Here is a 25,684-nt window from a genome sequence, read left to right as displayed (position 1 = left end):
TGCTTCCGTCCCACTGGCAGAAGAAAGAATCAAAGAGGCTAGTTGGCTGCCTTGACGTCCGTTTTCGCCCGCCCTCGCATGGCCAAAGTCACGGTATCCGCCGGCTGGTGCGTGCACATCTCTTTCTGTCTATCTCCCTGAGCTTTCAACTACTCCCTCTGTTCTCAAATATAAGTCTTTTTAGAGATTCCAACAAATGACTACATACGAAGCAAAATGAGTGAATCTACACTTTAAAATATGTCTACATACATCCGTATGTTGTATTTCATTTGAAATGTCTAAAAAGACTTATATGAACTAAAACCATGACGAGTAATTTGGAACAGAGGGAGTACGTGCCAACGAAAAATAAAATTTGCTTTGCTTTGGTTATGTTACTGATGTGCATATCATGCGTGTGGTGGCTGGTCCGACAGGTGGTGGTGCCGCCTACATCTCCGGAACGATTGAGTTACATGCATGCATCCTCCTAGTTAGGAGCAATGATACATCTAATGTTATTGTTTTGTGACTGATGGTATTTGCGGATTTATGTGCCAAACTACTACTCCTTCCGTCCTAAATTACTTGTAAGACAAATTGGCAAGTAATTTGGAAAGGAGGCTGTATTTGGGAAGTGGAGCCCATGCTCACTAAACACTGACAATTCTTTTCCGGAAATTTGAAGAGCCTTTCGTCATACATCCAAAACACACAAATGTAGGTTTTCACGTCAAAAAATTACTACCTCTGCCTGTAATTATTTGACACTGAAATGAATGTATCTAGACGTATTTCAGGTCTAGTTACATCCATTTCAGTGCCAATACGTCTAGATGCGTCCATTTCAACGTCAAGTAAAACCGGACGGAGGGAGTATATGAAATAGGTGATTTTGTTCTACTTATAGTTTTCCTATGAAATGGACGCAAAAGAGAATTTCCTGCACTTTGCATTTCTATTGTGCACATGTGAGGCCTCGGAACTATTCTTCTCTGATCGGCTTCCTCAGAAGCTTCAACTTGTGCATTTACATTTAGCTAGCTAGGCATGCATACTGTTGATCAACAGTATGACAATAAGTGCAGCAACCACACGGACATAAGACTTCGTAGTTTACCTAAAAAAATAATGCTCCTTGACGCATACTTATGCCGAAAATAATGTTAAACTCCCCTATTTCTTTTCTAAGCTATGTGAGGTGGGATGCATGTGAAATATAGTAGGGGCGGAAATGAAGTTCCACAACTCGTTTGTTTATGCCGGCCCAAAAACGTGTCGGACTAGGTGTGGGAGAGGTAGATACAAACCACATACAAAATTCTTACTTGCGCGTTGACATAATTAATCAAGATGTCGTTAATCTCAGAGAGCAAATAAGTAATTGATTGACCAGCGATGAGTGTATCATACCGACGCTGGGTTGGTGGAATGTCCAATGACTCGCGACACAAAACTAGTACAAACTGAAGAAAAAATGGTGATTCCAATAATAATATATACGTGTGTTTAATAAGGATGTTTTATAAGGAACGGTCGTAAATTTACATAAATGTGTACGTCAACCATACATTCGCAATAAGAAGGAAATGATACTTCCTCCATCCCATATTTTAAGATAACGAACCACCCATTCCAAGTGGTCTCCATCCCATATTAACAACAGAAATCTCATAATCTCGCTGGTTGGAAAATTGGCGGCACATGGGAATCCATGTGAGCCAGACAGGAGTAGCTAGTCAAAATGTTGGCAGCCGTGTACGTTACATTGTCTTCCTACTATTCTCTCTGTTTTTGAATATACAAGTCATTTTAGATATTTCAATATGAACTACATACATATGTATATAGATGTATTTTAGAGTATAGATTCATTCATTTTGCACCGTATGTAATCTATATCAAAATCTCTAAAAAGAATCTTATTTAAGAACCGAGGGAGTAGCATTTGACCAAAATGGAGATTAATTAGTCAATGGCATTCCAACTGATCGGTGTGGGGTTTGTGGTGTCTAGCATTTTTGCTCATATGCACCAGGTCCCCGACTGTTTGCACCGCCTCTTCCAGCCAACGAGCGGACGAAACGTGGACTCTTTTCATTGGGTGCCTGCTGGTTCACCGAAAGCAAAAGAACCGCACGTACGCGTGCCTGGGCCACCATGCGTGCCGTGTTGCCTAGCCAGTAGTACTACTACGCCAGTACTACTACTAGTCACCATCATGGAGCTTGGTATCTCCGTGCGACCGTTCCGTCAGTGATTCTCGTAAGTGAACTTTGTTGCTGATTTTGTCATAAAAGGAATTTTGTTGCTGATTTATCCTCGTGCATATGCATCTGTTTTCTGTATCTCCTATCAAAACTAGCATTGGGTGGGCCAGTGTATAGTTTCCCTTGAAATAATTCGATGTCGTTCATATGTGAGATTCTCTCTATTTTGAATCATTTTGAATGCATGTTCATTGCCTTATAGTACGGCTTTTAGATAACCATAACTTTGTTCCACAAATCGATGCCTTATGAGACTGTTATTCCAAGAATTAAGGCGTGCACCAACTAGTGTGCTTCCACTTTTAATATTGGAGCTACAAAGATTCCGGACAAAAGTTGGTCTGGTTGTCCCCGTCTTTTACAAACGCTGCAGTAGAGTCCGTGACAATGATATTCTCCACCATTTTTCATTTCCTTCCAACTAGGAGTACATAAACTACGAACCATGATGCACCGGGGAAAAAGCAAACCAAAGTTTTTTGTTCATGAACTCGTAACATGTTGATGTTCTCATATCCCGTTGTTTCCTAAAATTAATCAACTGCACTCTTCTCAGTTCTCACAGCACGAAAAAGTATTCTGAAGATGAAATGTTTTGTCCTAATGCAGCCTTGTTCATATATGGTACTAATTCATAGTGTTTGAACCAAGTTGCTCGATGCCAGAATGAAACAAAAAAACACGGTTATTTAGGGTGGGAATGTTGCCTCCAACGTGTTTCGCCTCTCCAAGAACTGGACCGGTCTCAAAAAAGAATTGTGATGTGGTTCATATGTCTGTTTTCTGTCTCCTGAATTATATTTTGTACTCCATTAGCTTACAAGCCTTTTGTAGATATATAAAGATGTCCATGGTCCACATACCAACACTTTACAGAGCCGTTGTTCCTAGAATTAAGCTGTGTGTTGGCTAGATAGTGTTTTTCCTTTTTATATTGGCGCTGCAAAGATTCCGGAGAAAAGTTGGGTCGGTTGCTTCGGTGTGTTGTAAATGCTACCATGACAGTAGCCTCCACCGTAGTGTTTTTCTCTATACAGGAGCACATGCATCACATAAACCTCGACATATACGGGAAAAATAGGAAACCAAACTTATTAAACCTTTAACTTGTCACAAACTCATAACATGTTCGCGGTCTCATCGCCTATCGTTTTCTCTTTAGAAGATCATTAGTTGTATCCTTTTAGGGCCCAAAACCCCACTCTAAAGAATGGAACTTTTTTGTCCTACTTAACGATGTTTCGACCGAGTTGCCCACCGCGGTAATGCAACAAAAACACACAATTTCGTAGGCAAGAACAGTTCCCTCCAAGAACCAGACTAGCCTTGAGAAAAACCCACCCCAACTAAATGAGAAGGCATCCCGGACCCACATGTAATCAACCCAACCCGAGCGAGCCACGTCCCTCTAGCAACACATACATCACCTCCAACAGTGTTCCGCATATAGTGCCGTTGGTGGATGATCCTCGTAGGTAGGCGATGAGACCCTATAGGCCTTCTTTGGTTCATAGGATAGGAATTTTATAGGAATAAGAAAATCATAGGAAGTGAGATGACATGCATGTCAATTCCTATAGAGAAAGAGATGTCATTTGGTGCATAGGATATGATTTTTTCCATTGAGTCTAGGCTAATGTTTTTTTCCTCCAAAATATGAATGATTTATTCCTATTCTATAGGAATAGGAATCCATTCCTACAAACCAAAGGGCTTCAAAGGAATTTTTCCTTTGCAAATCCTATCATATAAAATTCCTACAAAAATCCTACAAACCAAAGGAGGCCTAAAAGGATACAACTCCGCTCCCCCGTCGCATCTTGGCCGTCCGCGCGGCCCACGGCCTGGATCAGGATGTTAATTGTTGCCAGTGCACTGGTCAACCTTAAACCCTACGTGATGACTAATGATTGGTGCCACTAACAAAGCTTAATTAGTAGTGATACTTAGCTTTGCGCAGGCACTTGCGCTAATGCAATGATGATGGCGCGCAACTATCCGGCAAGTAGTATCTACTCTACATTCCAACTCACTTTCCTTGCTGGCTGCTGCCGTTGGGATCGATCGAGGAGCCAGCGCTTTGGGTGTTTGTTCTATTGGATTTGAGATATTTGTTCCAAGCGCTTTTTGGCTCAATCTCTTCACTGCTAGTTTAATCAATGTGGGTCTGGTGTGGCTTCTTTGCTGGCCTGCTGAGGTGAGGCGAGGGGCTCTGGGCGTCTGGCTCTCACGTCATGTGCGGTGGCAATAATAGGTTGGTTCAAGTCATGTCTTTTTCAACTAAAATCTTATACTACTACAAAATACTGGTGATCGATGTGCAAGGCAAGTACTAATGATCGTACTACTGTATTTTTAAACATGGATGACAATTTTGGCGTGCCTGCAGGGTAGGAATATAGGTTCGGAATGCGGAATTTCAGTTGAAATTCATGATAACTTGCCCATTAATTTGTCACGCTAATAGAAATAACTAGTGTTCTCCTCCCTCGCTCGGAAGTGAGATATGTATTCCCTAGTAGTTTCCAGGAGCCGAGTAACAATCATCAGCATGCATGTCGTCCCAACTTCAGGCCCTATTTGGTTCAGGTTTTATCGACGAATTCCGCTGCCGCGCGGCAGAATTTGAACCAAAGGGCGAACTCAGCATAATCCGATTCCAGAAATCCGCTGCCAAAATCTAAACTGAAAGCCGAAGCAGTCTAGGACGTGCTTTCCAAAATCTGATTCCACTGCGGGCCAAAATCTGAAAAATCTGTATCAGCTGGTTTGCCAAATGACTTACATCTTTTTCACATCAGATTTTCCACAGCTGTTTTTCCACAACAGATTTTTCACAGCTACTTTTAGAAATCCACAACCGAACCAAACAGGGTCTCAACCTTGCTGAAAGCAGAAGCCTTCTACTTGGTGCATGCAGGCCACCGCATGCACCCACCGGGTCACACTACACTCTCTCGTTGCGATAACCATTCCAAAATATACCAATGGCTGAGCATCACCTCGGAGATTTCTAGTACGGTCAAGCTAGCTCTGATCGACCAATGGCCAGCCATCTCGCGAAGCCTGATCCCCAGGAGGCTTATCCGTACTCGACAGCGAGCATGCCTGACATGCATAGGGTCTAGGGCCAATTCATTCTAACTTAACTTAGTCCTGACCGATTCATAGATCAGAGTGACAGCCCATGTGAACCATAGTTGTTAGGCTAAGCCGAAAGTAATTGGCGCATCACATATCGACGATCACTGTCAGTCCATGTCTCCATCTCGAGAAAAATAAGTGCCGCTCGCTCGCTGTGTGTGTGAGTATGCGAGATAAAGCTGCCGCTCGCTGATTAACACCAGTGTAGTTTAGTTAGCAGTACTAATTAACTTCTCCCAGTTGCGATCTAGCATGCGATTTGCGGTGTCTTCTGCTGCCTTGTCCGTTTGCTGTCTCGTGCCAGTACAGCACGCATGCTACGGGTGGTTAAGTTCTAATCATTTCTCTAAGGAGTTGTTAGTACAAAGGATTGTTTTAGTTTCCAGAGGAACATGTAGCAAAGATGCTTCCATCCCACTGGCAGAAGCAAGAACCGAAGAGGGTTTTTTTGCAAAAAAATTTAAAAAAAAAATAGAAGAGGCTGGTTGGCTGCCTTGACGTCCGTTTTCGCCTGCCTTGGTTTCGCATGGTGAACCACAGAGGGGAAAAGTCACGGTCTCCGCCGGCTGGCGCGCACATCTTTCTGTCTATCTCCCCGAGCTTTCAGCGACGTGCCAGAGGGAAATAAATTTTGCTTTGCTTTGGTGATGTTACTGATGTGCATATCATGCGTGCGGTGGCTGGTCTGACTGGTGGTGGTGCTGCCTACACCCCCGGATCAATCGAGTTACATGCATGCATATTCATGGAGTAACGCTATACGTACAAATGAGTTACTGGGTTTTACAAAGAGAATTAATTTAATTGGTCAATAGGTGAGGAACGCGGCCCATCCCCTGAAAATCAGGGGAGGCAAGTTTGTGATTGGTTACTTAGATGAAAAGAGCCCGTAAAGCCCTGTATTCTTTTGTACGTCTAGCATTTTTGCATATTCATGTGCCAGAGTGCTACGATTTGGTAAGTGGAGCCCATGCTCAACTAAACATTCACAGCTCTTTTTCGGAAATCTCAAGGGCCTTTCGCCGTACATCTCAAACGCATGAATATTGGTTTGCCACCCAAAATATACATGAAATAAGTGCTTTTGTTCTACTTCTAGTTTCCATATGAAATGGGTACAAAGGAGATTTTCCTCTACTTTGCATTGTGCACCTGAGGCCCCGGACCCATTCTTCTCTGATTGGCTACCTCAGATGCTTCAACTTGTGCATTTATAATTAGCTAGCTAGTCACGCATACTGTTGATCAACAGTATGACAATAAATGAATCAACCACGGACATAAAACTTTGTGGTTGACCAAGAAAAATAATACTCCTAGACGTATACTTATATTCTATTGTGCCTAGTAGACCTTTTTTTTTCTTCTGAACATTGCAAAGGAGGGATGCATGTGAAATATATTAAGGGAGAAAACGAAGTTCTACAACTAGTTTGTTTATGCTGACTCAAAAACGTGTCAGACTAGGCGTGGGAGAGGTAGATATAAACCACATACAAAATTCCTACTAATGCATTAACATAATTAATCAAGATGCAGTTCATCTCAAAGAGCAAATAAGTAATTGATTGACCAGCAGTGAGTAGTACTATATGTACTCTAGGTTGGTGGGGTGTCGAAACACTTGTGACATAAAATTTGTACCAAAAGAAAAAAGTGGGAGATTGCAATAATAATACTCCCTCTGTTTCATTTTTGTAAGTCGCTTAAGACAGCTGAAATTGAACTGTTTTAGTGTTGTCGTAAATGTTTAAAACGTCTTACAAAAGTGAAGGAGGGAGTATATACATGGGTCTTCGTAAAACTAGTATTACTCACGTTAGTAGAGCTCAAAATAAAGTTAGTAACTCTCTGGCAAATTTTGCTCGTATGAAGGGAAGAACTATGACCTGGCTTGGGTCGGGACCTCTGGAGGCCATTGAGCTTAACTCCTTTGATTGTAAGCCTGTGTGAAGTGAGTAATACAAGTTTTCCCGCAAAAATAAAATAAAATTACATATGTGTTGCTAGCTCTCATCTAGATGAGAATTAATTAAATCACATCTAACTTCTACACCATTTGATTTTACGTGAAGATTCGTACGGATTTTTTTTCTAATGGTGCAAGAGTTAAATAAGACTTTGTTATTTCTCATCTAGATGAGAATTAGTAAATATGAATTTGGATGCATGTGTACATTGATCATACCTTGGCAATAACAAAAACGAAACTGCTCGGCACACGATACTAATGCCTGATTTTTGGACGACCAGCTAATCGAGCGGCTGTGTGCGGTTGGATTAACAAGGTCGTGCAGAAATCGTGCAATATTTGTCGTTCTTATAGCACGGTCCTAACAAAAAGAAAATGTGAAATAGATCACGCGCACCCATGTCAAGCAACATAAATCACATAATCCCGCTTGTCCGAAAAAATGGTGCCACATGGGAATCCATGTCAGAGATATACACTAGGTTAAAACGTTGGCAGCCGTGGACATTACATTTGTCGTACTATGCTAGCATTGCTAAATATGCAAAGGACGTTATTGTATGCCACATAGCCAGAGCATTTGACCCAAATGGAGATTAATTAGTAGTCCATCACATTGCACCTGATCGGTGGTGGAATTTGACGTGTCCGTGTAGCATTTGCTCCTATGGGCCAGGTCCGCAACTGTTTGCACCGCCTCTTCCAGCCAACCAGCGGACGAAACGTGGAGTTTTTCCATTGGGTGCCTGATGCTTCACCGAAAGCTAGGGAATCGCACGTGCGCGTGCCCGGGCCACCACGGGTCTGTGTTGCCTAGCCAGTTGACACCGTCATAGAGCCGGATATTTCCGTGGCCCCCTTCTGCCAGTGACTGTCATAAGTGAATTTTGTTGCTGATTTATCCTTGCGCCTACGCAAAAGTTTTTTGCACACCTTGCCAAAAACTAACATTGGGTTGGCCAGTGTACATTTTTTCCTTGAAAAAAAAAACAATTGCGGTTCATGTGTGAGATTCTCTCTATTATGGATCATTTTCTACGCATGTTCATCAGCCTATAGTATGACTTTTAGATAAACATAACTTTGCTCCACCAATCGATGCTTTACGAGACCGTTATTCCAAGAATTAAGGCGCACATCGACTAGTGCTTCCACTTTTAATACTGGAGTGGCAAAGATTCCGGACAAAAGTTGGTCTGGTTGGCCCCATCTTTTACAAACGCTCACGTGAGTCCGTGACAATGATAACCTCCCCCGCAAGAAAAAAGACAATGATAACCTCCGCCATTTTTCATTTTCTTCCATCTAGGAGCACATAAAACGCACGAACCATGATCCGTCGGCGAAAAAAGCAAACCAAAGTTTTCCGTTGCCATGAACTCATAACATGTATTGATGTACTCATATCCTGTTGTATCCTAAACAAATAATCAATTGCGCTCTTTTCACAACGCGAAAAAAATCTAAAGATGAAATGTTTTGTCCTAATGCAGCCTCGTTCATATATGGTACTAATTCATAATGTTCGAACCAAGTTGCTCGACGCCACAATGAACCAGTCTCGGAAAAGAATTGCGATGTGGTTCATACGTCTTGTTTCTCTCCTGAATTACTGTTTTTGTACTCCATTAGCCTACGAGCTTTTTGTAGTTATAAAGATGTTGATGGCCCACATACCAACACTTGACAAAAGCCGTTGTTCCTAGAATTAAGGCATGTATTGGCTAGATAGTGCCTCTCCTTTCTTTAATTGGCGCTGCAAAGATTCTGGACAAAAGTTGGGTCAGTTGCTTCGGTGGTGTTGTAAATGCTACCATGACAATAGCCTCCTCCACCGTAGTGTTTTTCTCTATATAGGAGCACATACATCACATAAACCACGACACATATGGAAAAAAAGATAGGAAACCAAATTGATCAAATCTTTTAGCTGTCACAAACTCATAACATGTCCACGTTCCCATCGCCTATTTGTTTCCTCTTGAGAAGATCATCGTTTGTATCCTTTTAGGGCCCAAAAACCCACTCTAAAGACCAGAACTTTTTGTGCATGTTCATTTCCTTCTTTTAGGGCCGAAAAACCCCATTCAAAAGACGGAAGCATTTTGTCGTTTCAACCCAGTTCCCCACTTTCGCAAAAAAAAATATTTTTTCATTTGCAAAAGTTGTTACCTAAGAAAAACTGTTTCCTTCGAAAACCGGGCAAGCATTGAAAAAAACCCATCCCCGAATAAAAGAAAACCCATCCGCAAAAAGAAGGAAAGGAAAAAAACCCATCCCGGACCCACCTGTAATCGACTCTCACCGGAATATCTCCAGCGCGTACACACATCACCTCCAACAGTGCTCCGCGTACAGTGCCGCCGTTGGTGGGTGATTCCGCGAGGAAAGATGATCCCAGCAAGAGATTCCCCACGCACGCGCTGAGATAGGCGGCCCATCCAGCCCGGTTCCATCCCACCACCACCGCCCGATCCGATCCTCCACCTCATCCCGGCCGTCCGCTTGACCGACGGCATCGCGCCCCCGGAAGCGTTTCGTAGGGCGACACTTTGCCCGCCAAGCCGAGTGGCGCGGCCCCGAACGAGGCGGGGGGCAGGAGGGTCATTGCGCCCGGCGGAACCACGCGGGGGCATGGGCGTGATAGGCTAGCGCTGGTGGTATAGAGTACTCTGTTTAAGAACGAACCCAGGGCGGCTGCGGGAGGAGGAGAAAAACCAGCAGAGCACCACGGGATTCGCCTGCCCTCCTGGATCAAACCCAAACCCGAACCCAAACCCAGAGGGATTCCGCAGGGTTGATCCGGTCCGATCCGCGGCGCGTGCGTCGGCGGCGGCGCGAGGTTCGGGATCGGTCGTCGCGGCCCGCGGGTTGGTGAGGGCGGAGTTGGGGGGGGGGGGGGGGGGGTTCGAATTGGGCTGCTGCGGCGCGGATTTGGGGGCGGGGGCGGCCGCGGCGGGATTCGCGGGGGTCGTTGCGCCGGGCCGCGCGGCGGTGCGGGTTTGCGGAGGGCCTCGCGCCATTGCATCGGGGGGCCGTGGCCCGCCGCCGCGCCGTGGACGACGGCCGCCGGAGGCAGGTGAGTCGCCGGGTTCCGTTGATTGAATCTGTTGGCCGTGGGGTTCGGGCCGATTTCGGCGTGGTTTGTTGCTGGTTGGTTGGTTGGTTGGTCGGTTGCTGCTGTTGTTGTTGTTGTGCGGGTGGTTGGGCTGGCCGGGTCGTGCCTCGCTAGTGGGGTGGGGGTGGGGGCCTCGCTCTCGCGGCTGGCCGGCGCCTCCGTGGGCTTCCTCGGCCTCCGCTGGAGATCCTATCACCTCCTCGGGGGCCGGGAATGCGAGCCAAGCTCTGGTGCCGCGCGCCTCGATTTCTCTTCCGGGGAGGAGCGAAATCTCTGACCGGATTGCTTGTTCCGTTGAATTAGTGGCGACTGATCTCTTCCAGCTCAATTTCGTGCAGGTCGGTCCGAATTGGGCGGCAGGAGGATTCGCGGCGCGTCCGTGGGCGCCTAGATCGGGGGTTCCAGCTGGCTCCCCCCGGCGCCATGGCCGCTGACTCCAGCATGGGGTTCCACCAGGGGATCACCGCCGCCGCCTCGGTCTACAACCACCATCACCACCACCACCACCACAACAACAACAACATGCTCTCCTTCCAGTCGTCCAGCAGCGACGTCACCATGGGTGGCGCCGGGATGGGGCTCGTGAGCATGAGCGGCGGGCCGAGCAGCACCGCAGGCCTGTACCACTCTTCTCCAAACAACCACAGCAGCAGCAACAGCAACAACAACGGCGGTGTGTTCGGCAACGTGCCGGTGGTTGTCCAGTCAAGGAGCTCGCCGGGGGGCGCGTCCCGTGGCGCCGGCGGCACCACCGCGTCCAAGTACAAGTTCGTCACCGGCTCGCCTTCCGAGTGGAGTGACCGCGAGCTGAATATACTCAACGAAGGGCTCACCAGGTAGATTCGCCGCCCCTCCTCTTGCTGAATTCCTGTTGCCGGTACTGCCGTATAGCTTTTCGCTGATGGAGTTTGCCAATTTGGTCATGCGGCAAGCTTCTTTTCCACCCCATGTGGTGTGCTTAAGTTAATGGAGCATCAGTCAGGAAGTCTAAAGCAGGATTTGTGCAAGTGAACCTTTTTACCTTTTCAGTTTCTAGCAGCACTACCGAGCGCATCTGCTATAGGGTCACTTTCGTCGTTATTTGGCCTACTGTGGAACTGCACTTGGTTTCTTTCGGCCATAAGCATTAACAGCCGCACTTGAGTGCTCTATGATTGTGCCGATGAGCTCATCAAATTCTAGCTGATGAATTTGTGTCAAAGGAATCCTAGAAAGAAAGAGAACCATGTCAAATGTCACCATCTGGCTTGAGAATTGCTTCTAAGAAACAATTCATTTCCTTTGAGGTTCTAATTCTTTCTTCACTGGCAATTGCAGATATGCTCGTGAACCTAATATCATGAGGTACATCAAGATAGCGGCTATGCTGCCCAACAGAACCATCAGGGATGTTGCATTGCGATGCTGGTGGGCTGCAGTAAGTTTCTTACAAATGTCTAAGTATCTCTTCTCCGTACATGTTCTGTTCTTGTATTAATGTGTGTTCTTACTGGTCTTGTTCTGTACTTAGTGTGAGAACGTCAATCTTGATTTTCTTAATAATCTATTTAGACGTGTACTAAAATTGGACAAACCTGCTAACCTCTAGCTCTACTATTCTTTTTGCCTTCCAGAGAGGAGTTTAAGCCTTTTTCGTAGGTGTTTTTATGAATCCTTACCCAAGCCAGTGTCTTGATATTCTGTACCTGTAAATACATCTCCTGCGAATAGGTAACTTGAAGGATATGTTACTTTTAGATGTTCTAATAGATGGTGAGTTACCAACACCTGGATGAAGTTTATAGGGGTGTATTTTATATAGTGGAAGAGCCCCTCCCTCGGCCTCTGGGTCCATAGGATGCACACAGCCAGTTAAGGGCGTAATGAAGTAATAATGGCTTGTTCTGGACAAAAATTCACGTCTCTTCTTTCTGTGAGAAGCTAGTGTTCATTGTGATTCCCCTAGATATAGTATCGTGATGCTTGGCATTTTGGACTCTTCCTTTTCAACTGCATGCCGTGGTTTCTGTCTGATGTATATCAGTATAACAGCACATGCACACAAACCAGTATGTTCTGATGACATGCGTTTGTTATTACAGGGTAAAGATAGAAGGAAGAAACCAGAAGGTTTTTTTACAGGGAAAAAGATGAGAGATATGAAGGTACTTTTCTGTTTATGGTTCTCAATCATTTACATCACTATCTCTCCTGGTTGGTACAGCTTTTGTCTTGTGGTGTTCTCTTATTGCTTTTCCTAGTGCCAATCATGTACTTTCTGATAAGGTCTTTTGACAGCCAATGCAGGACAAAATGTTTGCATCTGCCCCGATGTCTAATTTTCACATGGCGCCTACCAACAACTTAACCCCTTTCTCAATATCGATGGAAAATCCAAACCAGCAGTGTCAAGTTCCCAAGGAAGGTTAGCTCATATCTCTAACTTCTATCTGTTCTATTGCTATTGTTTGGTATTTCTCAGTACCATCCTAACTTTGTCTGATTATTTAAGGTTTGAATCAGTGGTCCAGAATTGTTAAATAGCAATATCATTAGATTTTGAATGGTGTCAACTGTGACAAACCAGCTAGCCTCACTGTATCTCTGAAATTTTCCTGGGCTACATGGTTCAAACATCAATTTTGTGGAGTTACAACATTTTTTGTGAATTGTTCATCATTCTCTTCAGATACTCTTGTTATGATCTGATTGGAAATTGATGATCTCCTAAAATTCGAAACACACTTTATTTGCTTAATTTCTTGATGTTATGCTTGTTGACTTTGTAGTTAGTACTTAGTACAAACATCATCTGGAAGCAACCTTGCGATGCCTTCACTTGGTGCGTCTCTATATTTAGACTGCATTTCCTAGATCCCAATATAGAACTGAAAAAAAAGCAGCACAGAAGACAAGCCAGTAGCAATATTTTTGAGCCAAACATTTTTAACATGGGAGTATGGATCCCTTTTTTCTATGAGAGATGTCCTGAAGGTTTGTCATGCTCATGTAGTTGTGTTAAATTATAGGGATGGAATACTTATTATCCTTGTAGGAGGCAAAGATTTCACCACGTTGCACACACCTGCTTACATTCTCAACAAAAGTCTACTTCTCAACTCTAAACTTAGCCAAAAGTTTAATTTGCAACCTTGAACTCTAAAACTATTGAAATAGGCCACTTTTCACTTTAGGTGGTTTCTCAAATGGTTCATGGTGATGTGAATGCCACATGTCCTCCATACCACTGCCATGGATGGACAAACAAACACTATGATAAAAAGCAATCTAACAATTTACACCACTTGGAGATATGTAAATTAGACTATTTTCTATATTATTTTTTGTTATTGTGTTTTTACTTGATTGTGATTCAGCACAGCCCTTTGGAGATATCTAATAAAATGTCTTCTCCTTTAATTTGTTGTGTTTAACTATTATGATCCTTTTTCATCTGAGGGAACTCATTTATATTCATTGTAAAGCAGTTATATAATAGTAACATAGAAATTCACCATCAATCTCAGTTGTTATCCTGATTTCTTCTAAAGATTCTCATTCTGTTCCGTCTGAAGCAGCTCCTGTTGTGGACAGTGCAACCCAGCAGCTCCTGGAGGAAAACAATCAATTGCTTAGCCAGATTGCTGCAAATATTGAAACATTCAAGGTATGTTTTATACCTCCCATTTCATGCTCTTAAACTTCATTTTATAGTACCCCAAGTGTCAGTCAGGGAGCACATGGTGCCCGCCTATTGGTTTTACATCTTACACTGAAATTCCCATGGCTATTTGTTTTCACAACTAGTTCTTTCACCAAAAAATGGACATGGTCATATTGCTGGTATAGTAGTTAGTGCACTACTCTTAGGATCTTCAGAAAAACTGAATCACAATATTTATATAAGCATATTTGGCAGTAGCACAATATGTATACCTGATTGGTGCCGAATAACATATTTAAATTGCATGCATCATCAACATATGCTACAGAAGTGCCCTTTGTTTTGGGTGCACTGTCAATGTTGAGTTTCCTTTTTCTTAGATAACTTTTGTGTTCAGTGAAGAAATATGATGTGGCTGTGGTTGTGCCTTCAAAGGTTGGGATGGGTGTACCACATCAAAAACATCAATAATAGAGGAGAGAATGTGGAAAATGTCATCTGCCACTAAGTACTAATACGGGCTAACATTTATTGTATGTTGGAACTTGTCGCTCTCATTGCCAGCCTTCACAACTTAAAAGAACACAATGAGCGTGACGGGGGCACATTATGTTACTTATTTCATGCCTGAAGTTCTGATTTATTTGCAGACGGGGGAGAACATGGATCTCTTTCTTCGGACAAATGGCAACATCAAAACAATTTTAAGCAGGTAAAGCTCTGTAATATGTGCCATTTTCCATATATTGCTCATTGGCCTTTCACCAGTATCGTTTGCAACATATTCTTAGGTAAGGACAAATATCACTAAATATCATCTGCTTCACTTCAACATGTTCAATGTCATTTCGTTCTTCTATAAATATGAATGTATCATATCACTCACTGAGTGGCCAAAGGACCTGCTGTGGCATCGTGAAATAAGTAGTGGTGGCCATTGGAGTCTTTAAGTTTATTAAACAAATCAGTTGCTGTCCTGAGATCTACCTTTTCCTAATCTAATGATCTCGTATAATGTTCTAGAGCAGGATGTAATCATTTCAAACGTGGTAGTTTACAAAATTTACATATTAACTCATAAATCATGTTTAATGTGCCAATGCCGAGTAACTAGCTTATGCTTATTCCTCTGTTTAACATTTATTCCGTATTGTTGTTGCAGAATGAGCGAGACGCCTGGCATCATGGGTCAGATGCCTCCTCTGCAAGAATTAGCACATGAAGACAAGCTTAATTCACTTCTTCAAGTTGACAGAATGGTAAGAACACACGGCCTAGCAATCGTTGTCGAGGTTCGCCATATGCACAACACTTTTCCTTGTGCTCTGGTGCTAAAAATATGTATGCACTCAAGTGGTAACAAGTAACAACGATGTCTCAACTAAGCAATTGGCGTTGTTTTTCTATCCTGAAGGTCCAATCTTACAGCGCAGCACACACCTCACATATGAAGGAAGAGCCTCGAAGCTAATGTGTGGCATGCGCCGAAAGAAGAAGGGACAGATAGACGGCTTCAGCTTCTTTCCCTCGGATCCCCACCGGTGCTGCTAGGAATCCCTACAGGCTGTTATACTGACCGAGCGCCAGGAATAGTTGCCGTACATCCTTGAGATCATTCCCTACCCTTCCAGCTGAAGCTCGGGAAAGCGTGTTTGGAAGGAGCGGATTCTGCAGTTCTGCAGGGTATGCGAGCGGGGGTTACTGCCCTTCCTCCCATCAACCACACCACCACCAACCAGATACATGATTCGGGACTACAGCGAAGTGACTGTAAATATTGGATGGCCGGAGGCATTCTGTGTTTTGTTTTCCCCAATTGGTCGTGAATACATTTTTCGAAAGGGCTACCGTGGGTTTGCATTTTTACTTGTTCCAGATTGTACCCTGTACAGTAATGAGCCTTGCCCTGATACACGCTGTGCCGTGTTGGTGAAAGCAAAGCAGCGAGGGGCGTTCCTTTTCAAGGGGTATCCTAGTTTTGCATAAATTCCCTCGTCTAGTTTAGGCTTCTAGCTATTTGGGTCATTGCCTGTTTTCTTCAACAGCTAAAGAGAAAAGGATGAGAAAAGAAAATGTAGGAGTGATGTGACTGAATTATCAAACTATTGACAAGAGTTGCACTATTTTCTGTTCTAGTAATTCTTAAGTATCATTTTTATTCCATGGCAGTGGCTCTCTATGCAATGCAGTACTATCTACACAAAATGTGAAGAAACGTTAAACCTATGCTGAATTTGTGATGGTTGTCTTCCCAGAGCTACTGCTGTTTCACATCTCACGGAAACTAGTTGAAAGACACTGTCCCAATGCTGCTATTTCACATATTCACACAAGATGTTGGCCAACGCAGAAATTCAAAATTTGACTAACCCAAACGCTGGGGATTTCAAAGCAGAAATTCAAAAATTGACAGCACTCCTAACCCAAACACGGGGGACTTATCAGACCTACTTTGGTAGTAACATTGAACATATTCCATACCCATCCAAGTAAAAAAAAGCATATTCCAAAACCAGCATTTACATAGAGAAACTGATACTACACATTGCATGACTGATAATATATTACAAAAGGTGTGGAATTCACCTTCCCAAAAGAGAAAGAAAACTATACACTCAAAAAAAGCAAAGCAATCCATCACTCAAGCAGCTGGACAAGATGCCGTCAAATGGGCATCCATCACCTATCCTAGCAGCACCAAGTGGAACAATCCATTCCTAGCACAACACACCAATAATCCGCATCTATATGCATAGGTGGTGGTAGGCACAAGAATCTGCGTTGAAAGCTCTGGTACGCCATCTCACGATGCAACTAGCACGGAAGCAAGAACTGGCGAACACATTCCTTTCAGAAGAAGAAAGCTCAGCTGGCAAGCTGATCGGCGGGTTGAACTTCAACAGTTGGTCGTAAGTTATTTGCGGCAGAAGAACTCTCTGCTCGAGGCTGTTCAGCAATCGTTAAGTTACTCGCACCAGAACTTTCTGCAGGCAGTTCTTCAACGGTCGGCAAGCTCCTCCCAACAGGACTGCTGACGCCTGAGTCCGCAAGGCTGGCGCTGGCTTGGATGCTGTTACCAAAGGAGCGATCGGTAGGAGTCACCATTTCACCGTCCTCCTGTTGCCGCGATCCGTTGAGAGCATTGCAGTGAGGACAGTAGTATGTAACGAACGCAAAGTCCTCTTTCCTCGCAAGACCTGCAAGATTGAAAGGTGGTTTAGTAGAGAGAACATGACCAGCATGATGATCTACAGACAGACAAACGGTTATAAGTTCCAACCGTTATGCATATGGCAATTGCCACATATTAGCGCAAAGCATTGTGTTGGATCCTCCCCTACAAGCAGAGCGGCCACCCGTGCGAGCCATCCGCCATCATTGCCAGCATGGCCTCTAAAGTGCTCAACAGTCCGATTTGCAGTGGGGCTTTCGTTACCAGCATATATACTCGAGCCGTCTGATGGCTCAGAGGCATGGGTCGGTCCAGAGACATGGCCTGAGTGGGCTGGTTTTCTTTGCCTCATACCAGAAGCCTGTCCGTGCTGATCATTACTTTTACTTCCATCCATGTTCAACTCATCTCCCAAAAAGACTCTCAATCCAGAATCCGCGCCCAGCTTAGATGCCAAAACACTTGCTGCAGCCGCCTTTGCAGCAGGGTCAAGATCATATCTCTGTATAAAACATAGAAAATGTAGTGTTTTCAGGAGGAAAAAAAAAGAAACATGACACAGGCTTCTTTTATACACTAACTACTAACCAATACAACTCAGACGTCTCCCCACCCGGGAGACTTTCTTACTTCAATGAAATTATTTTATTCTTTTAGTTGGAGTTGGTGGAACCTTAGGTGGTTCTCGGAAGAAGATAGTGATTTTTTTAACCCTGAAGTCGAAACTAAAAGAAACGTATAAACTAATATTTCCATATATTCGATTGTGGTTTATTTACAATTATAACTTCCAAACCTATTCAATTGTCAATTGGGATAATTTCCCATATAAAGAAAGAAAAAGACTCAAAAAAAGGATGGGAGATGTTCCCCCCAATTGGTTAGTGGTGAAAATATAGAGCAACCCACCTGTATAAGTTGCTGGGTAGTGTAGTAATTTGTTCTCTCCTTCAACTCGTCAATCTTGGCCTGTCTTTCAGCACGGAGCTTTTCAAGAGTATGTTGGTCTCTATTATCAACTGCAAGACAGAGTAATGTCCATCACATTTTAAACATGAAGGCTAACCATATGAGCTAAATCAACTATTAGGTAAATGGTCATGGTAATTGAACGCCTTTTTCAAACTTAAGCTGTTTTATTTTAGAAACCAATTTATTAAGAGGCAATTAAGTTTGTGCAACAAGACTGCCGAAATGGCTGCTTGCCACCATGAAAAACTAAAGGGAAACATATCAGTCGTATTAGTGAATATTACATTACTGCCTTCTTTGTTATTCCATCAACACGAAAAACAACAGTTAGCACAAAAACCTACTGTTACATTTACCTATGTGAAAAACAAGAAAAGTCCCACACAAAAAATGGTGATGCAGAGGCAAGTGCACTTACGTATTTTCGTAATGCTTGTGATAGCTGAGTAGATGAGAGCAGCTAAAGCAGGAACCAAGAACATGGGCAGCACCCGGGCTGCCCTCATCTGCCAGGGGATGTCCGGGGATCTGGTAGTCATAATCGCATATCCAACAGCCGCAATCTGTTCCATAAAATAAAACATATAACCATGTCATTGATAAAACAGACTGTTGATGAACCTATCCTAGCAACTGCCCCTGGACTGGAAGCTGAAGCAACGCATCAGTCGCAGAAAGGCAAAAATTGTGCGGCAGTACAGCACGATTTCATAGCAATGGTAGCGCCTCTTAACTAAACAATCGATCACTAAACTGAAATTCAAAAACAAGGCTTGCAGTATCGTGCAGATTCCATCCCTCCCCTGTCCAATATCACGGCTATTATACAGCTTTGTCATCGACACAATCGGGCCTAATTAGCAGCAGCAATGAATTGTTATAGGAGCTAATTGCTGCCCCTGGAAGCTGGATCATGCAACGGCATCAACCAGAAGGGGAAATTTCAGCACGATCCCACAACATTCTACGCGTCCGATGAAACGACCAATCACTAAACTGGACGGCCTGCACGCTGTCAAAAACATAGGATTCATCACGCGACGCATAATTCCCCATTCATCCGTCCCAGGCACAGACCTAACACGCGGTCGATAGAACGGATTGTTGGTGAACCTAAGGTAGCCGCTGCCCCTGGACTGGAAGGGGAAGCAATGCGAAATTATTGTGCGACAGTAGAGCGCAATCCAACCGCGTGCTAGCTCCTCCTGACGAAACAATCTATCACTAATCGAACACCCTGTGCCCGCTATTAGAATCCGAACACGGGGCTCGCAGGCTTGCATAGCATCTCGCAGATTCCACCATCCCTCCCCTGTACGTACGGGGTGGCGTTCGCCTACTGAACAAGCTATCGATTCGTTCGGTACCATACCAACCAACCAACCAACCATGGCCATAGATCATTAGCCCAAAAAATCGAAGGAAATCGAAGGGGGCTGAGGGGGTACCTACCTCGAGCGCGGATGCGAGGGCGAGGACGTTGTGGGCGGAGCTGCGGGAGGCGCGGGCGCGGCGGTGGAGCCGGGAGCGGAGGGCCTCCTCCTCCTTGGAGAGCGCCTGCAGCAGCTTCTCGACGTCCTCGCGGCGGCCGAAGATGCCCTTCCACACCCGCGAGACGAGGCCGCGCTGCGTCCGCTTCTGCGTGGACGGCGTCTCCGGGGGCAGCGGCGACCGCGGCGACGCGTAGGCCGCCGCCGAGTCCCCGTCCGCCATGCCGATCGAACGGGACGGGACGGATCGGCCGGAAGACGCGACGGCGGGCGACGGTTTTTTTTTTTCTCTGCCCGGAAGGGAAGATTGCAGTCGGGACGAAGGCAAGGAAAGGTGCGGGAGGAAGGAAGAGGAAAAGGGATTTGCGATTGGTTCGTGCGCTTCTGGGGAAGGGAAGGGAAGGGAAGGGAAGGCGTCGTCGTGTTGGCACAATCTACAAGCTGCTTGATTGACAGCCGTGGGTGAACTCTTTTTATATGTCTGGTTATTTCACAAGTTAGTACTCCCTCCGTAAACTAATATAAAAACGTTTATAGATCACTGTAAACGCTCTTATATTAGATGTTTGGTTGCTGTAAGTTAGAGAGTCAAAACACCTGTCTTAGCAAAAATGTCTCATCTGTACACTTGGCTAAACATGCGTCAGACTTCTCTTTCCCGCGATTTGGCAGCAAAAAACATGAAAAATATTAGTACCTTTCCGTACAATCTTTCAGTTCATGCTAAGATCTGGCTGGTCAGCGTTACGACTCTCAAACCCCTGGGACGAGCTGGGCAGCACGGTAAGGTTAGTAAGTTCACATCCAGTGCCCTTCAGTGAAATATGAATGCAGACCATAATACCATCATCTACAGTTACACACACAAGTCGTTACGACTGCCCAAGCTCCAATGAAGAAAGTTCTCTTTATATAGAGGATGGTGCTTTGTGTCATGCATGCAATTTACATCTTCAGCGCACTGCCATATGATCAACCTCATGAGTCTAACTTACCATTGTTATTAACTACAGCACAACTACGAGGCCAACTGAATGAACCAGCGACAGCTGCGGTGACATGATCAGCAGTGGTTGCCTGCCTCACTTTATATTCTGAGGTCCTTCTGCGAAGCTGGCATCATGGAATTGCCTGACACCTCGGAGCTTGAAAGGGTGTGAACCCCTTTTGTTTTGGTACCATTCTCAAGAGAAGAACTGCTCCAGGCTCGGGGAGTTAAATACATTGGCTGCGAGCTGCCCTCCTTCCATGGAGGAAACAAACAGCTGGCACCGAATGAACCGCTGGTAGCAAAAGAAAGAAAAAGGACCATGTCAGACATGAATAACAGACGAGGACGAGGGACACCTGTCCCAAGAGGAAATGAAGATGCAACATACAGATAGTTGGGAAATTATCTCAAGGCTTGCGTCGATGTGGAAATCTGACTCCAACTGTCGAACAAACGAAGTTCGGCCTACTTCACTGCTGCAAAAGAGTACCTGCAAACATACACATGTTTCACTCAAGAATATAGATGCATCCCAAGCAATGTCCAAATATACACTAGGGAAATAATGTTCCCATGTTAACCAAACATTGAACAGTATATTCAACCAATTTTGCAGAACCGACACGGGGTTCAACTAAAGAAACAACTTTCTATGATGTATGTACTACAGGCAACCTTATGAAATTATATGTTCTACTATATATCCATATGCCATGCATTTTGTTTATTCTATCGACAACCGTTATCCTATCAAACAATGATTTTTGGAGGAAAACTTTAAAGCGAGTCATCCATAAATATTAACATGATTCACCGCAACACTGAAATGATGTAGCAGAGGAACATGAGAAACCGGAAACAAATAAATTAGTTTAATTAATAGTGTTGTCTGATGCAAACTTGTCACCTTTTCTTTCATCAAGCCACCAGTATTGAAAAGCCCGGCTTTCTCCAGGGCCATAAGAGCATTCTCCTGCAGTTATGGATCACTCAAAGTCATACTTAAGAAGTACTCAGATTAATATTCAAAGGAGTATTAACTTAACGTGTGAATACAAAAAATTGTCTATGGTAAACTTCAAAGAAATGCAAGGATGCACCATGAAATTTGTACCTCACTCTTATCATCAAGTACAGTTTCCATCAAATAAAAATCACAGTATTTGGATATTTCCAGTAGTAGTTCCACCACTGAGGGCTTAACGGTGGCATGGTTCTGCATCAAGGTAAAGACAGATAGCAGATAGTTAGCAAAAAATATGGGAGGGATGCATATAAATACCTTAAGAACATGCAAATCGCACCTGAAGCTCCTCGGGAGTTTTCTCCTCAAATACAATACCGACTAGTTGGCAAGTGACCTGCATGAACAATATTTATGAGTTTCTGTGACACTATTAAGAAATCATATATGTAATTTATTCATTTCAAGCATCACCAGTATTAGGAATATTCTTAAAGTGTGTCAGCATATATCATTATGGGTGTGATTGGTTGCCAGAGCCAGCCGGCATCAGGGCCGCAACAAGAACTTGGCGGTTTAGCAAGGGATGGGCTCTTAGGATGCAAGAGGGGTTGCCTAGTTTACACTCTACATTTGCCTCTAAAAGTTTTGTGCTCAACCTGATCCTGGGGAGAGGTTGTTTGGTTGCCTTTATATGAGTTTGCTATCACCCATGGAGTTGACAAAGAATATTACGCCAAACTTTAGTACGGTATATGTCTTATTATGCCTTCACAGCCTTCACTTTTTCTTAGTAGCCCTTATCAAACCTCAATCTACGCTCATGACAACCTAATTATAGTTGAATAACTATCTAATCTACAAAGAGATGCCTGAGTTACATCTAAATGGGCGCCTCCACCAAGCCTGACTTAGTGACCTGGGAACTCCCAAATGAATCTTGCATCTGGTCGGCAAGGTTAATTTATCCACCTGGTCAACCAAACACTGAGATTTTTGCATCCTATGGGACTGTCCCTCTACGTCGGGTCCTAGGAACTAATCACACTCTATGGTATTCTCCCTATTTTGTTCTGTGGTCTCTTATAGTTAGTTATTTAAATCATTTAACTGTTGACATGGTTGAAATGCCAGATTTCATTGTCCTCTCAATTAGGTACCAAAGCAAGAGACATTTCCATGTGGGATGTATGTAAATACATAATATTAATGTGCCAACCATGAGCTCGGCAGTGTACGCTATGCACAGAAATGTAACCATCATAATATGTCAATAGATGTTCTATTCCATGATTACAGCAAGTGGTCACTAGGTAAGGCCAATGCATTTCAAGCGTCTTCTCATAGATCCTAGACATTTCATTTAGTACACTGTTTAAGGTGAACTCCAACCACCACCAGCATTGAAGAAAAATATTAGTGTTATTTATGTTAAATACAATATCCTATCGGCACAAATCTTCGTTTCCGTGCATCATGGATCATCAGTATTGTCATTGCACCATGTAAGTTCCCTACATATCTGATCTTCTTGATACAACCCAGCACTGGAGAGCACCGAGCTAGAGGAAGAAAACATACCCTTCTGCAGCCGCCGAGCCGCCTTGCCACGATCTGCCGCGTCGCCAGCTGCCAGTCACAGGCAAACCCCTGTCTGTCAGCAACCGAAACCCACACGCACATCAAACAAGGGCAACACGAGCACCGAGCAGATGACCCACCGTCCCAGAGTCGCCGGCGGGCTCGGCCGGGCCGTCGGGGGCAGGCGCGGCCGAGCCGGCGGCCGAGGGCCGCTTGGGGGCGGCGGGCCGGCGGGGCCTGGGCGTCGAGGAGGAGCGCAGGAACTTCCAAGCGAAGACGACGGCGATGGCGAAGCCCGCGACGGCGCCGAAGGACCCCGCGCTCTGCCAAGTGAGCCAGCTAGGGTTAGGGTTGGACGGGCGGTCGGGGCGGGCGGAGGGGGAAGGGAGGCCGGGGGGCGGGGTCGCTTACCTTGTGGCGGAAGAGCAAGGCGACGAGGTCGGAGATCCGGCGGTTGAGGGCCCGGGCGACGCGGCGCACCAGCGAGACGGCGTCCTGCTCGGCGGCGGCGAGGCCCGGCATTGCGGGGAGGCGCGCGGCGGGGCCTGGGCTGGGGTTGCGTGGTGTAGGAGGGGATGGGGGAGGCGGCCGATCAGGTGGGTGGGGGATCGCCGGATGGGCGGGGGAGCAGGAGGAGGATGGCGCAGAGTCGTGTGAGGCGACCGGGGGCCAGCGAGGCGCGACTACTGGGAGCACCTGTGCTTATCTTCTTCGCGGGGGAAGGAAGAGCATTCTCTTCTGCTTTTGGCCCCGAGCTGGAGAAAGAAAAATCCTCTCTGGTTCAAAGATTTTTACAGAATGATGATTCATCAACAATATTACTCTTTTTTGGCAGAAATTTCCATGTGATTTCGAAGAATTTTCCGTAGAAAACATAGTACGAAATTGCCATGCCCCCACAACGAACGTTTTGTGGCTACTGGGGGTGGACCCTTTTCTTAATACTCCCTCAGATATTACTTGTCGCTCTAAACAAGATGACGTAGTTTTTTTTTATTCAAAGCAGTGATTTGTCCACAATTCATATAGGTTGATATTTCATGCAACTAATCCATATGATTTATCCCTAGTAGTAAGAGATTAGGCTCTTTGAAATACTTTGTACTTTTGGTGAAATTTTATAATAGATCTGATATAAAAAAAAACTAAAATGGAACGGATGGAGTAGATATCAGCAACGGGAGAGGCTCCATCAATCGGGGGAGTGTACGGCCGGTGTATATGATTCTTTCCCTGACCCCACCCCCCCCCCCCTCCTATTTTGTGTGCGAAAATGATTCATATTTACTATCAAAATTCATCGAACGTACATAATATCTCAAACATAATAAAAATTACATTGAGACTCCGAGATCACAGACGACCAAGATTGCCGTCAGAGCGAGTCGCCGCTGCGCCACTGTTGTTGCTCTCCTGCCGCAGTCGGCTTGACCTTGTCAATGACAGCTGGGAAGTTTTCGCGAACGTGCCCCTAAGGACCAACACCTTGAAGCCGCAATCGTCGGCGTTGAACCCTTCAAATAGACCTGAAACACCTGGAACAAAACCTCGCCACACAGCGAGAAAACCTAACCTCACCGCCCCAAGTAGACGGTAAAAATCTACACTGGAACTCCGTCAAATACGTTTGGATGGACGAACTCGAGGAGGCTCGGTGCCCGGAAGACAAACACGAAGTAGAAGTAGCGCAATTCGTCCCGAGCGCCGCATCTGCGGGGACTAAAAAAAACCCTAACTGAAACTACTAACCGAGGTGGAAGCATCGGGATTCCCCTCCCCGCTACTGCCCAGCGGAGTAGCATGCAGAGGGGAGGTGAATCCACGGCCTCGCCAACAAAGTCTGAAGGGGAGAGTTTACCCTAGTTGTAAGGGATATGGGAGAAAATTGCCAACTGGTCATTTCTTTTCTTGATTTAGTGGACGTGAAAAATAAGGAGGGGTCTTTAGGTGAATTAAAGAAGTATTAGACATATGAGCGAAGGGCCTATTGTTTTAAAAAGGGAGGAAAATGAAAGAAAATTATGGTGTAATATTGATCCTTCATCGTAATTATGTTTTTTTGCAAGTGATCGTAATTGTGTTATCATCACTTTACTAATCTCTTATCAATTCTCACCCACCAAACACGAATAAACTTTCTATACTTCTTCCTCAAGTCTCCCCAAAGAATTTCCATCGTATGCCTAAAACTGGGGGAATGAAAAGCCACATCATATATCTAATCCCACCTAAACTCCCATTCACTTCACAAAAGTTACCAAACCAAATGGTATGGATTTTGAATATGCTAGAACCTTTTTTGCGCAAAGGCCTAATGCAATAAGTTAAGTATCACATATCCTTAGAAACACGACCTTACAAAATAAAAAAAATAGAAACATTCGA

The 25,684-nt window shown here is 44.7% G+C and overlaps 3 protein-coding genes across 8 annotated transcripts; 1 reads left to right on the top strand and 2 right to left on the bottom strand.

The window, feature by feature from the left end:
• The first annotated feature begins 10,000 nt into the window (after positions 1-10,000).
• Positions 10,001-16,252, top strand: LOC125540269 (uncharacterized). 6 transcript variants are annotated; one of them, XM_048703863.2, is made up of 9 exons: positions 10,001-10,447; positions 10,810-11,322; positions 11,804-11,903; positions 12,568-12,630; positions 12,764-12,890; positions 14,041-14,132; positions 14,780-14,841; positions 15,292-15,388; positions 15,544-16,252. In XM_048703863.2, exons 2-9 carry the CDS (start codon positions 10,910-10,912, stop codon positions 15,598-15,600), a joined length of 1,011 nt encoding a protein of 336 aa, XP_048559820.2. In that variant the 5' UTR covers positions 10,001-10,447; positions 10,810-10,909; the 3' UTR covers positions 15,601-16,252. The 6 variants fall into 6 exon arrangements, with proteins under 6 accessions (XP_048559820.2, XP_048559819.2, XP_048559817.2 ...); XM_048703862.2 differs by having other exon boundaries at positions 10,006-10,447; positions 10,825-11,322; XM_048703860.2 differs by lacking the exon at positions 10,001-10,447 and adding an exon at positions 10,487-10,716 and having other exon boundaries at positions 10,825-11,322; positions 12,773-12,890.
• Positions 16,253-16,631: 379 nt separating this feature from the next.
• Positions 16,632-20,207, bottom strand: LOC125540268 (uncharacterized protein At2g24330). The gene is made up of 5 exons (XM_048703857.2): positions 19,726-20,207; positions 18,692-18,836; positions 18,211-18,320; positions 17,410-17,803; positions 16,632-17,326 (listed from the first exon to the last, which is right to left on the bottom strand). The coding sequence occupies exons 1-5, from the start codon at positions 19,984-19,986 to the stop codon at positions 16,995-16,997; spliced, it is 1,242 nt and encodes a 413-aa protein (XP_048559814.1). The 5' UTR covers positions 19,987-20,207; the 3' UTR covers positions 16,632-16,994.
• A 449-nt stretch (positions 20,208-20,656) lies between these two features.
• Positions 20,657-24,034, bottom strand: LOC125540271 (ubiquitin-conjugating enzyme E2 enzyme activator PEX22). The gene is made up of 8 exons (XM_048703864.2): positions 23,711-24,034; positions 23,440-23,622; positions 23,300-23,347; positions 22,059-22,115; positions 21,869-21,970; positions 21,662-21,727; positions 21,143-21,244; positions 20,657-21,046 (listed from the first exon to the last, which is right to left on the bottom strand). Exons 1-8 carry the CDS (start codon positions 23,819-23,821, stop codon positions 20,948-20,950), a joined length of 768 nt encoding a protein of 255 aa, XP_048559821.2. The 5' UTR covers positions 23,822-24,034; the 3' UTR covers positions 20,657-20,947.
• Positions 24,035-25,684: the final 1,650 nt, after the last annotated feature.

The sequence above is a fragment of the Triticum urartu genome, chromosome 2A (genome assembly GCF_056163025.1).
Source record: "Triticum urartu cultivar PI428250 chromosome 2A, HENAU_Tu73, whole genome shotgun sequence".
Lineage (NCBI taxonomy): Eukaryota > Viridiplantae > Streptophyta > Magnoliopsida > Poales > Poaceae > Triticum > Triticum urartu.
This window is presented reverse-complemented; position numbering and strand designations above follow the sequence as displayed.